This window comes from Serinus canaria, chromosome 8 (assembly GCF_022539315.1).
Source record: "Serinus canaria isolate serCan28SL12 chromosome 8, serCan2020, whole genome shotgun sequence".
Lineage (NCBI taxonomy): Eukaryota > Metazoa > Chordata > Aves > Passeriformes > Fringillidae > Serinus > Serinus canaria.
The window spans coordinates 16,535,137-16,548,050 of NC_066322.1; the positions used below are offsets into that span (position 1 = coordinate 16,535,137).

At 36.6% G+C, this 12,914-nt stretch overlaps 1 protein-coding gene across 8 annotated transcripts in view; it reads right to left on the minus strand.

Annotated features, from left to right (window-relative positions):
• Positions 1-12,914, minus strand: part of EVI5 (ecotropic viral integration site 5) — a 70,369-nt gene that overhangs the window by 51,505 nt on the left and 5,950 nt on the right. For 4 of the 8 annotated variants that reach the window (XM_030226439.2, XM_030226437.2, XM_050977367.1 and 1 more), the window contains exons 2-5: positions 7,953-8,004; positions 7,483-7,712; positions 3,339-3,528; positions 146-370 (exon numbers count right to left, since the gene is read on the minus strand). In XM_030226439.2, the coding sequence (XP_030082299.1) occupies positions 146-370; positions 3,339-3,528; positions 7,483-7,712; positions 7,953-7,961 (654 nt within the window). In that variant the 5' untranslated portion in view covers positions 7,962-8,004. Of the gene's footprint in view, positions 1-145; positions 371-3,335; positions 3,529-5,106; positions 5,243-7,482; positions 7,713-7,952; positions 8,005-12,914 lie in introns of those variants that run through there. The other 4 variants (XM_030226435.2, XM_030226442.2, XM_050977365.1 and 1 more) reach the window with 3 other exon arrangements.

Below are 12,914 nucleotides of genomic sequence, written 5' to 3' on the forward strand. Positions count from 1 at the left end.
CAGGATTTGCTAAACCATCCCAGTCTCTATGGTTTAAAAAAAACTTATAACCTGTGAAACTGGTGCAAGTTCTTTATATACAAGGCAATCCAAGCTGGTGCATGTTCTTGCTAATATATTCTCAAAGGCTGAAATACCAACTCACCTTCATTACATTGAACAAGACCTCCTGCCCAAGGCTATCTTTTTCTTTGAAAAAATCATGTTCAGGGTATGTTCTAGCAATGTCCCTTCTTATTAATTTTTCACAAGGAGATGTCATTTTTAAAAGCTCTGAATACTGATCCTTAATTGGCATGCTTTGAGCACTGCATAAAAGTTGCCAAACAATTGCTCTGAAGTGATGAGGTATCCCTTTTCGAACCAGCTCCTAAGGCACAAAAAGACAATTCATATTTCATGAAAATATTACAGAAAATAAACCTGGAGAAAAAGCAACTTGAAATCAAGTTCCTCACAATTTCAGAAAAAAAATTACATCACGGCAAAAGTTTATAATGTCAAATTTAGTGTGATTATTAAGTTCACAAAAGTAAGCAGTCACTGAATCACTTTTAATGGCTAAATTAGCTACTGAAAGTAGTTCCTTATCCATGGCAAGTTATGTGACAAACAGAATATTAAAATAATTTTATACAAGAACTTCCATTAAACAGAACTTAATACAGTGATGCCTATATTTCATGAAAGATTACTGAAGATAACACCTTTAATAATATCTGTAGTAATTGAGACCTAAGAAATCGTGACTAAAAATTACTTCCAAGATAGGTAAATGACAACACATAGAACTAACGGTAGCATAGTCAACTGCAACAAAAAAATTGCACAGTACAGCTATCATTTAACAAACATGACAAGTTGTGTGCAATTTTTCTGGTGCGCCAGTACTTCCAAGTTATCTTCTAAGAAAGTATTTAAATGCAGTTTCAGACACTGCGCCAAGAAAACATTAAGTTTACACCTACTAAATTAACTAAATTTACTTTATCTTTTGAAAAAAATTTCTGCTAGGTATTATACAATTCAAACATGCCCAGATGAATACAGCGAAGAACCTGTTACTTGTCCTTTAAGAAATCACAAGGAGTCTTGATGCTTGATCTGAAAACTGAGAAAGAAGCATTATTCAGGAATTTAACAGACTCTTGGTGGTATGTTCTGCAACTAGAATCAGTCTGACCTAGAAAATTGTCTCTTCAAGACTATTTCCTTTTTGTACCTTAATAGTTTTTAGTACCTTAAGAATTGTTATCAAGTATTCTGTCTCCTAAAGGCTAATTTCTTTCATTGCTATTTATTCTGAAGCTAGAGTAACCTCCTATTCTGCAAAGCTTCCTCTTCCTGTTTGTTCCACATATTTCTCCTACTTCTCTAACATTACAATTAATTAATGCAACACAGATAACTTTCAAAGACACTCTGCCTTTCAAGCTTTGTTTTTCTTAAGCTTAAACTCTGCTGCAGGAGTTTTACAACACTGACCTCCATTTTTGATCATCCCTAAGCTCTCAATCCATCCTTCTGGAGAATCACCATAGTAATGCCACTCCAACTATTTCTCCTGTCTACAACACCAATGTGTTTTTCCTAATGACTCCCAATCCAAGACAAGAACCCTAATACATTAGCTTTACACAACTGTATCTCCCTATTCTTTGTCAACACAACTGGACTATATACCAGTCATCTAAAGCCTCATGGGTACTAATAAAGCAAGAAACTTCTTGCTAATGCCTCATTAATGTACCTCCTTGACAGAATAATAGCGTTAACCCCTCCAACTTTCCTACAAGGAACAGTAGGAAACACATCTACTGGACATGCCATGTGAACTGAACAGCAGGACTTGAGTCATCCTTCAGAAATGCTCCATAAACAAGAAGCAAGTTCTGAAGTGGATTGAGATGTAAAGGATGGAACACATTATCTTTGGAGGAAGGTTTAGACACTTATGCCTAAAATCTAAAAAACTTACCAGATTTCTAATAACCTAAGACCAGCTGTTACAGCCAGGACAAAAAGACACCTATGCTGCTACCTATTTACCTACTGGCACAATCAGGGAATAGGAGTGGATGTTCTGATATTCCATCATAAATGCAGACTCAGAGTTAAGGTTGACTTTCAACAAAAAAATACTGAGAATTATTTAACAGCAAAGGAAAATGTGGCTGGTTTTCAATATATTAGTCAGCAATACAATTAAATATTCCCTGAAAGTTAGTCAAATACTCCTCAAATTGTACTTGGCCAGCTGTAAAAACAAGTGACACTTTTGATGCTTGAAAATGTTCAAACAAATTCTAACTAACGAGATCTTATTACCACCTCACTTTTCCTTTTCTTGCCAGATCCCCATGGCCTTCTTTTCATGGCCTTTTGGAACACCTTTCCAGAAATTGCTTTCCCTATACAAGCAGGAAATCTTTAGTTCATTTTCTTCCCTTGTTTCCTCTCTCAAGTCATGTTCTCTCTTCACAACCACTCCAACAAAAGATACTTTACTTTAGCCCATTGTTCTGCCTTCCCACAACCTATTCATAGACACACATTTCAAACTGTTCAAAAGACCCTGACACATTTGTATTCTGCACATAAAACTACAGACTACAACCAATAAAGAACCAAAGCAGAACAGACTTGCCTGCTAACAAAAAAATCCTACGCTGTTCTGCTTGCTGCCACTGAAACATGAATATGTTCAAATGCACTAAATGCTTTTTGGTTTGAATTTAAAGTGTAATTGAACCCCACTTCTGTACGTGACCACAACTAACCCAGACTGGACACACTGGACAAAGTCCATCCAATACATACAGAATTTAGAAACTGTGTGTTCTTCTGCCTAAGGTCATCTCTGGGGTCAACATACTTGGCAAGCACAAAAACCTAAACTCATCGTAGCCTTTGAGTAGAATTATCAGTTCCCCTATTAAGAATGCTTTAAAGAGAGATGCTCAGTATATAGCAGCATAGCATACACATACATAATCAGAGCATCAAGCTATCAGATGCCCTTCTGTTGATTTTCAGTAATTCCATTTTTGGAAAGACGAAGCTAATCATCCTTGCACTCATGGAAATCACTCAGCAGAAGTACACTGAAAGCTTTAATATTCAAGATACAGAAAATGCATCTGGTTTTCAGCAGGAGACATTTGCTGGGTGACAGCACATAGGAAGGTTACAAAGGAAGCATTAAGGCTGAGGAATGGAAAGATTCAACTGGAAGTTTGTCTTACATTTTAATTTTAAAAGAATAAGCCCATCACAAAGATAAAACAGTATCATTTATATCACATTAAAAATAAATCCAAAAACCAGTTTCCAACTACCTTAACTTGCTTTTCTTTCTTTTTCCGTACATCTTCCCATTCATTCACAATCCGCCCCCACAGGATCCACGAGTCTTCTTCAAGATGGCTGAGATTGCTAGAAGCTGATGAACTAGATACAAGAGAAGATCCACTATTTCTTCTTGACCCATTTACTGATCGTAAGGATTTGCTATCTGTTTCCAAAAGTCTGCAAAGAAAGCACACAAAAACCAAATTCAAGTTCTTCTAATCAAAGGATGGCACTATTAATTGTTTTCTTGACAAAGAACGCACCCAGAGGTTCAGTGAAACTGTTTCACCAGCATTCATTTGGACTGAATGTGAAAAGAACCATTCAATGTTACTGCTTTCTCTTGAGATCTCAAGTAAATCTGCAGATAGAACAGTTCACACTGCAGCATTTTAAGAAACAGATAAAAATGTCACCCACAGCTGTCATGCATCAGACTGACAAAGAAAACCTAAGGAAGTTAAATATCTTCAATGATAACATCAAATGTCACAGAACTTAAAAAATAGTGATTTAAAAGACAAAAAATATTCGCCTCCTATAAGTCTACCTGATTACACTTTTTGAAAATTGACAGTATAAATAAAGACAGAACAACTAAAACCTTTAAAGCAATTTTAAAACAACTGACACTTGCTGACAACTGTGCACAAATCAACACGGTGTTTTGTAAACGCACGGGAGAAATCCCAGACCTGCAGACCAAGGACGAGGCAACACAAGTGACTAGAAGAGCTAATGAATGTGCAATTAAAGTGAGGAGCTCAAACGTGAGAACCTCTGGGGCTGCCCAGCAGCAAAGTACAAATAAAGATGGGTTAAGTGCTAGACAAGTTCCTGAGGAGACCTCCCTGTGAGCTGGTTGCTGTGGCCATGGACTAGGCAAAAAGGCAATGCTTTGTTTATCCTCAACTAATATCAAGACTCATAAGCATAGGAAATTTTTTGGACCATGTGTTAGGTAAGAGCAAGAATTCAGACTAACTTGGAAGTGTTTCACTATACCATGAGTTCCATTTGTGCTTTAACTTCTAAGAATCCAACATCAGTATATCAGAGCCACGTGGTTGAATAATTTCTCAAAAATTAGTACAAAAGTTAATCCCCCAGCATTTCAGAAAGGCCAGGTTATGTTTTAGATATTTAACACATTATAGCCCAAGGCATATTGTATCTGAGATGGTACAGAAATTTCAGAAATACCTAATATTTAATAATACAGAAATACCTACAATATTTAAGCTCTCTGCTACAATGAAGTTATTTATACTAGCTTTCCCTGTTCCCAGCTTTCAGCTACTGGTGTTTATGAAAGCAAGGGAAAAAGTAATTTAACTCATGAAGATAAATAGCACAGTTTCTGCAGCAGTATTTTGTTTAGAAAAGAGTTAAATGGTTAAAAAAAATTAAAAAGAGCATTTTCAAGACAAATTTTCATTTGGGATTTTATTTTTAAAAAATTCAAATAATTTACCATTTATTAATGGAATGCGTAAAATTTAGTTTTAAAGAAAATACTTTAAAAATCCACTTCAAATGCTTAGAAACCTGGCTTATACTGATCCATAATGAAAAATTAGTTTGAAACTCTTTCTCTCAATCCCAGACAATGCCTCAAAACCAAATTCAAAGTGACCACAAAGGAAAAAACACAGAATAAACATTAAGATTATAAAAACAAGGTTCTAATGAGACACTTCCAGTTTTCACAGGTTTTTGTAGAAGTTAGACTAAGTTTTTGTAATTAGACCTTACCTGGATAAACTCATTGTCCTTAGATTTGAAAACAGGAAGTTCTGTTCACAGTAAGTCGCAAGTTCTGTGACGTTTAGTCACTGTTTTCTTTCATTTAAAACTTTATAAATGATTTACTAATGCCAAACTGTTCTAGCAGGACTCTGGACTGAGCTTCCTCTTTATTCTGTGGGGACTTTCAGTATAATTAGATTACAGAATGCTAGAAGACACAGCTTGAAACAATTTGAGTTCTTCCCTTTTCTTAACTGTTACCTAATTCATATTCTCCTTCTGACATAAAAGCTTACAAGAAAGCCAAAACCTTTACAAACATCCACAGCAGCAGTTCTTCCAGCAAGCAGAAAGAATGGTTCCCTGTGAACAGAGTACAATTGTCAACAAAGTGCCTCTGTGCTAAACTGCAGATGTAAACTGTTCTGAAACTATAGTGCAGCCAGCACAAGAGCATCGAATTTCAGTATTAAAGGGCAGTATCTCACCAGCAAGGATACACTTGATAGGGCAGGCTCTAAATAGAATGCACACACAAGACCAGTGTGGGACTAACAACATGTCTGGCTAAAAGGAAATAAAACCAGACAAGATTGGCTAGTTTACTTACTAAATGAAGAAAGCTGACTTGAGTCAGAAAGCCCAAACTCACGTTCTTCTTTCAACAAGCCAGGCAGTCTGACTGCAGGCCTTAATGAGATGGGCTCAAGATGTAAAGACATTACACTCCAACATAGATAAGCAGTCCAAAGAACAGTTTGCTTTTCAAATACAAGTTAGTTGCTTTGTCATGAGCGGACTAGAAAGCCTCAGATTAAATGCAAATTAGCTTTCTAAAAAAGTGCTATTTAACTATTTTTCTGCTTCTTTTGATAATTTTTCATTTGCACAGCAAAAATTAAATAGATTTCATCTTTGAAAACAAGGAAGAGTGTATGAGGTGGTTCTAGAAGCTTCCTTCTATTGTCAAAATCTGGAGAGGTGTATCAAATTCCCTTAAAATTGTGGTGCTATCAGGATGCAGAATGCAGACATAGGAGAAGACATGTCTGGTGACACACACGCATTGCCTCTCCTCCCCCCAGTTACTTCCTCCACTGAATGTTACTACCCTCAGAAGTGATGCAGCAGAGAAAAAACAAACAAATAAACAAGCCAACTAAAACAAAACCCCAAACCAAACAACCCCTCCCAACCAAGAATAAGAATAATATTAAAAAAACCAAACAAAAAACACACACAAAAAAACCACAACCAAAGAAAACCACATAAAAATCCACGAAAAAGCAAGCCCTCCTCCCCAAACCAACCAACCAACCAAAAACAACCAAAAGTAAAAAACCTCCAAAGAAATCCAACCCAATCAAATTGCCTCAGTGCAAAGGCCAGCACTCTCATAGAAGCTGGAACAGAAGCTAGTTTGAGCTAAATTATCAAACCTTCACTTCATTACAGCTCAGGGATATCCATCTCCAGTAGGTAACAAAGCCCTGCAGCTAACTGCCAAGTCTGAAATCTACTTGTTAACTCAAGTTGTTAACAGCCAAGGTCTCAAAAAATATTGAAACATACTTGTCAAATATAACCAGATTTTGCAAAAAGACAGATGACTTAGGAGTCCTGCCTCAAAAGTGCAAATGAGTATGGCTTCTGGAAATGCAGCATTAAGAAATTATGCAATCCAATTTCATTTGTTAGTGACCTTGTGAATTTGCATCACTGTGCACATCAAGAGCAATTGATCCATCTGAAAGTTGCATCTTCAATTGTACATGGTGCAGATAAATAGGCACATGGAAAAACTACAATAAAAACTTTTACTATACATAAAAAGGCAAGATGAACAGACAAAAACTCATTAGAAATTTACTTTAAGTAAGATATTATGCATCAGGCATGACCAGTGTAACAGCAAGAAGGTGGTTGAACACAGTTCTATCTCTCTACATAGCAGGTTATGTAGCTGAAACAAAACTGGATAAAAGGCAGAAAAAAATAATTGAGAAAGATTTAAGATTTCAACAAATCATTAGAAATTATAGTTAGGGTCTTAGAAGGTAAGAAGTTTATACACAAGTCTCATCCCTAGGATACTTTAAATTGGATACTAAAAATCATAGCGTAATTCATTACTATCAGAGGCAGCTACAAACACTCCTGTAAAACCAGGAGAGAAAAACACCTTCTAGAGTTTCACAAAAACATAACTTTTAAAAACACAGCACAAAAAACCAAATTCTTAAACCTTTGGGCTTTCAAATTGAAGTGCAGTGCCATGAAATTTTTAACTAATTCCCCTTTAACAGCCTCTATGCTACAATTGCAATAAACCAATTTTAGTCTCATTACTGTACTTCGAAGAGCAAAAAGTTTTCCATTCACCTGTTCTGTTCCTCAAGTTTAGCAAGTAATTCCAAGTCGTCTGGGCTCAGCTGTGTTGGTGAGGATGGTGACAGGGCGGGTGTGGACAGAGTGGTGGAGGGGGATGTGGTGTGGAGGGAGGCAGATGGGCTCGCCACCTGGCTGGCCATTTGACTGACGGTGTGCGAGACCGTGTTCTTCACCCATGAGAGAGTGGAGCTCAGCTTGCCTGCAACCTTGTCTGTCGCCACCTGTATCGACACAAAGAATGGGATGCAAAAGCTGTCCTTTTTACACTCCTTTTTTCCTGCTGCATCCAACAAAGGAAAAAATATACAATATGCACAAAGCAACACTGAGATTGGATCCAGGACCCCAAGGCTGTCAGAAGTAACACAAGCATCACCAGCAATACAGTATTATAGAAGTAACATGCAAGTCTGTTGCTAATCCACAAAGACAAACCCAAGAAACTCCTCATGTATACTCACAGAGCTCATCTCTGCAGTACAGAAATACCACAGGATCCAGGATCAGCTCCGACTTTCCATTATAAAAATAAATAGAAATAAAAACTTATTTTAAAACATCTTTATAAACTAAAATAATGGCAAAGAAACTGCAGAAATATAGATATAGAAACAATCAACTACTTTACTGATAGACACTGAAGCAGAATATCAGTGTAACCCCCAGACCACCCACTGCTCACCTTCACTTATCCCTATAGTGCCAGGACAAGGAGCAGGGGCGCCACATTTCTGATATACACCAAAGCAAAGCATCTCCTAGCATTGCCAGTGAGCAGAAAACAGTCACCAAGAATCTATGCCCATAAATCTACAACAGCTGAAAATCTCACAGTAAGGCATCACACTGCTGCCTCTTTTCTTTCCTCACTTTCTCTTCAGGTCATTTCTACACCAAATGTCCTTGACCCCAGTCCCGCTGCCAGTGCCTGGACAGACCCCAGGGTTTTGGGGAAAAAGCAAGAGGTGCTGCTAGAGTCAGGGAATCAGCAGGGCTAGGAAAGCAAAGGTTAACTGGTGCTGATCGTTATCTGCTGCTACTTCCTGACCAGTGCAATGGACAGAACAGCAGCTGTTGGAGGCATCTTCCAGTGAACCCCTCACTAGAGCACTGAAGAGGAACTTCTGAAGTAGTGTTGCTGGTAACTATTTATTTTGAACTTTGCTGATTTCCTCAAAACACTGAATTACTCAATGCCACAAGAATTCTGCAGTACAGCCTATAAATAATTACTAAGATACTAAAAACACTGAGCTACAGGGAAGACAAAATCCCTTCCCAAAATCCTCCAACAGAATCTAATTAAATCAAAACTTCAACTGAAATAAAAAACTCCATCTCATCACACTGTGCATTTATCTGAAGTACAATATATAGACTTAATGACTGATTGCTGAAACAGAAGCTTTTATTTGGATACAATGCTACAAAGAACTCTCTTGTCAATCAAATCCAGCAGTATTTTATTTTCACTTCATATCAAAAAGAAGACACACTGAATGCCTTCAGAAAACAAGCAGAACAGCACAGACCAAACCCAAAAAAGTGGTAGTCAGCCTTCCCACTTATTCTTCAACAACAACATGACACCTAAGAGCTCTCCTAAAAGAAATTTCCAATTTCCATATGCTTAGCATTCATTCTGAAAATGGTTATCAAATTTTGCTGGAAGTCTTCAGAGGCAGGGATGCAAACCACAGGTGGGGATAGTAAAATACCAACTTAAGCATCAGAAAGGTTCCAGCTGGTTCTTGTCACTGTTGAACAGCAAAAGTCAGGTATAGAAAAAGAAGAAAAAAGGAAAAAGAAAAAAAGCCCCACAACAACCCAAACCAGAAAGATCCCAACACATATCTTTTAAATATAATCTTGGAAAAAAATTCTTCCAACACTAGCATTTGACACCATCTTTTATAAAAGAAAGGAATGAAAATTACTAGAGGTTTCAAAACTCTAAGTTTAATACATGCATTAATATTTCACTCAGTCTATATCCTTTATTCACTATTGCTATGAAAGGATAAATTACTGCTGTTTCACTTTGAATAAAATCACATTATAATGAAGGTAACCCATACATCTCACTTAAGACTGATTATTTTCTCAAAGGCTTTAAACTGCTTAAAATATCACAAGTAATTCCAAAAATAAATGCTGGCAGAACCAGGGCCAATCTCAACACAGTAGAATTGACTGCCATACACAGCAGGCTTTAGGAGTCACCCCTCTAAGAATCTTAGGTGTAAGGATTAGAAAAGCAATGATTTTGAGTAATACCCTATGAGGTGCACATAGGGAAAAAACCCATACATTCAATTTTTATCTTTTCACAAAGTAAAATAACTGGAAAGACTTAAGGCATGAAACAAAATTCAAGGTCAATCTGGCCTATAAATGATGAGGCTTATACTGTACAGTAAGACAGCTGAAGGGGGGGTGGTGTAGGGACAGAATCAATAATCTTCCTAACATTCATTCACCAACATTTCACAGGGCATTAAAATTAACTCAAGTGTGAAGAAGCCAAATATGTGAAGAATATAAAAAAAATATATGGTCAAGTCAAAACAATGTGCCTAACAATACTGTTTCTCAGGGCAGCTCAGAGGTGCATTAGAATGTATCAGAGAATTAGTACCCCAAAACTATTTCTAGCCAGCTATCTGAAAATATTGACACACAGAGCAGGCAAAGTGCACAACTACCAAAAGCAAATGTTTGAAGATCAAAAGGCTCACAGTGAAATTTGCATCAAAAACACATGCAGAATTTTTTTTGGGAAAAATAGTTATGGTAGTCACCTAGGGCCAACCTAAATTAAGAAAAACACAATTCTGATCAAACAGCTAACTAGTCACGCCTATATTGTTTTTGCCAGGCTTTTCCAGGTTTTCTAAATATCTAAAGCCAGCTCTCTTAACTTGTCAACATCAGCAAAGACTCCTGAACCAAGACATGAAGGTATTTAGCTATGTGTTCATCATCCATTTCCTTAAATAGGATACAGTAACAGGATTTTTCATATTTCATCATTCTGCCTATCTTAATTTCAAAATTTACAACAGTGGCAGAAGATTTCATGGAGCTAATCTTTGAAAAGTGATTTAAGACCTTCTAGAAAACCGAAATTTGAAAATGAGAAAACTCTGGGCTTTATCCCAAGAATACTGATCTGAACAAATGCATACTTCATTAATAAAGAAGATTCTACATTTTTTTATATCTCTGGCTCTAGTAAACTGCCTCCAGAATCCAATATGTATCAGAACATTAATAGTCATATGCACAGAACATAAGTCATATGCACAGTTTCTTTCCTCTGTGTGGTTTTACTCTAATCTGAGAACAAATTGGTATTTTGATGAGAAGTGGAAATAAAATACTCTGATTTGGAATTACAATGTACAGGATTATTTAAAAAATAAAAATTATAAATTTTAAAAATTATAAAATACCAGGATTTTTGAAAGCGAGTATATATTGTCATTAGTAATTTTAGGCATTTGGCTTTGCTTGTTTATTTTAAGTATATCTTTTCTTTTGGTTCCATTTACATACTAACATCTCTCAGCTCCAAAGCAGGCACACTAACTCAGGCTCCCAGTCCTATTAGCAGCTACACCGCTCTTGGCTTGCCAAGGAACCCAGAGCACAGGAACTATTCATTGGCTTCTGCCTGCCTAAGGTCATGCAGAAACCTCCTAAAGAAAGGTGTGAATTTTGAATTTGAACATATTGATCTTTAAAACGATGGGGGGACACAAGACTTAATTACCAAAGACCTTGTACTCTTACACAGTCTTCACTGTAAAACAGAACTACCAGCAATTCTCAGCCACCTGATGAGTCAGTTAGGCAAGACACAGACCTGTCTGCTACATCCTCTAAAATATTGCATAGATAATAAACACTCATATTGACACTAAACACAGATGCATGATATGCGGCATATATATATGCCAACTAAAATATATAAAAATCAGTATCTCAGTTTCATGTTTAGTACCCATAATTAGCTGATGATTACCAAGGCTTTATTACCAAGACTACAATACTGTGTTTAGTTTTCCAAATTACTCAAAGGAATACTGCAATGAGGCTGCATATAAAATATTTTAAGTAAGGCCAGCTAAAGGTAGACTGCAACATTCCACATTATCCACAAATGTACAAGCCTCTTTGCCTGAGAATACTCAGGTAATGTGCATCACCTTACAGAAGGCCTAATTATGCTAGCACTCCTTGTATTTGTATTTGCCAGACAAAAATTTATATTTCTAAAAAAGTCTATTTAGATTTCTTTTAAAAAGGTATTTCACCGTACATGTTGAATTTTCTTACTACCTTTTACCTGCATTTACCTGAGGAACATTTGTATCAAGCAATTATATCTTGATATCTTGACTACCCAAAAGATTACAGATATCTTGAAATACTGTCTCAATTACTCTTACCACATGACAAAGTAAAAATAACTGCAAGCCTTACACAAACACTACTGTATGTATCATTTGTTTCAACGATTTCTTCTCTTCACGAAAAGAGAAAGAAATGGGAACTTCCAGAATACAGGAAGTAATCTCCATACTACTCTACATTTAAAAAGAAGTCTGACATAATTGGGTCTGAAACCGTATATGTGGTTTCAAGCCAGTATTATAGCATTCCATAGACCCAGTCTCCTTCCTGCTTCAAAGTTAATAGCATTCTAATATCTGTAGAACAAATTAAACCAACTCAGTCAATGACACATGCAGGAGATGCAGCTGGTGAGTCAGCCAGCTATCATGCTCCCTTACAAGCTAAAATCCTAATTCAGGGCTCAAACATGGCTTCACTATAAACTTCATTTGGGTCTTTTACACTAAAAATGCATAACTGATTTCTGCCAAAGTATGAGTGAGAACTCCTCACCTATGCTCATATTCCTGATTTTTCTTGTAATATAACCTAACAATAGTTAGGAATATCATGGCTACCATTCCCTACCTTCCATTTCACTTGATACACACTAGCTCTCCAAGTCTTTCTGAAACAAAAAAAAAGCAGTCCAACAATTTAGATTGTACAAAAAGCTTAGTGTTAGCATCATTTTTAAAACTCAACATCTGACTAACATGTCATGGGGTTTTGATGGTCCCACAGAAAGTTGAAGTGGCAGTTCACACGCACAACTAATATATGAGGTGCTTTAAAGAGGAACTTCATTAGAAATGTTGTAGCAACCCACTAAAGGTTGAAACCATTGCTAAAAGTCATATGAGTATCATTTCCATCACTGACCAAGTTGTACTAAATTTCATTTCTTTCAAAGAACAATTCCAGGTTTTTAATTATCTCTGCAGTCCAATGTGGTTTACAGTCTGTCAGGCATTGTCCCAGTGTGCTCAGAAGATAAACCAACAGTGCTTTTTCTGACACTA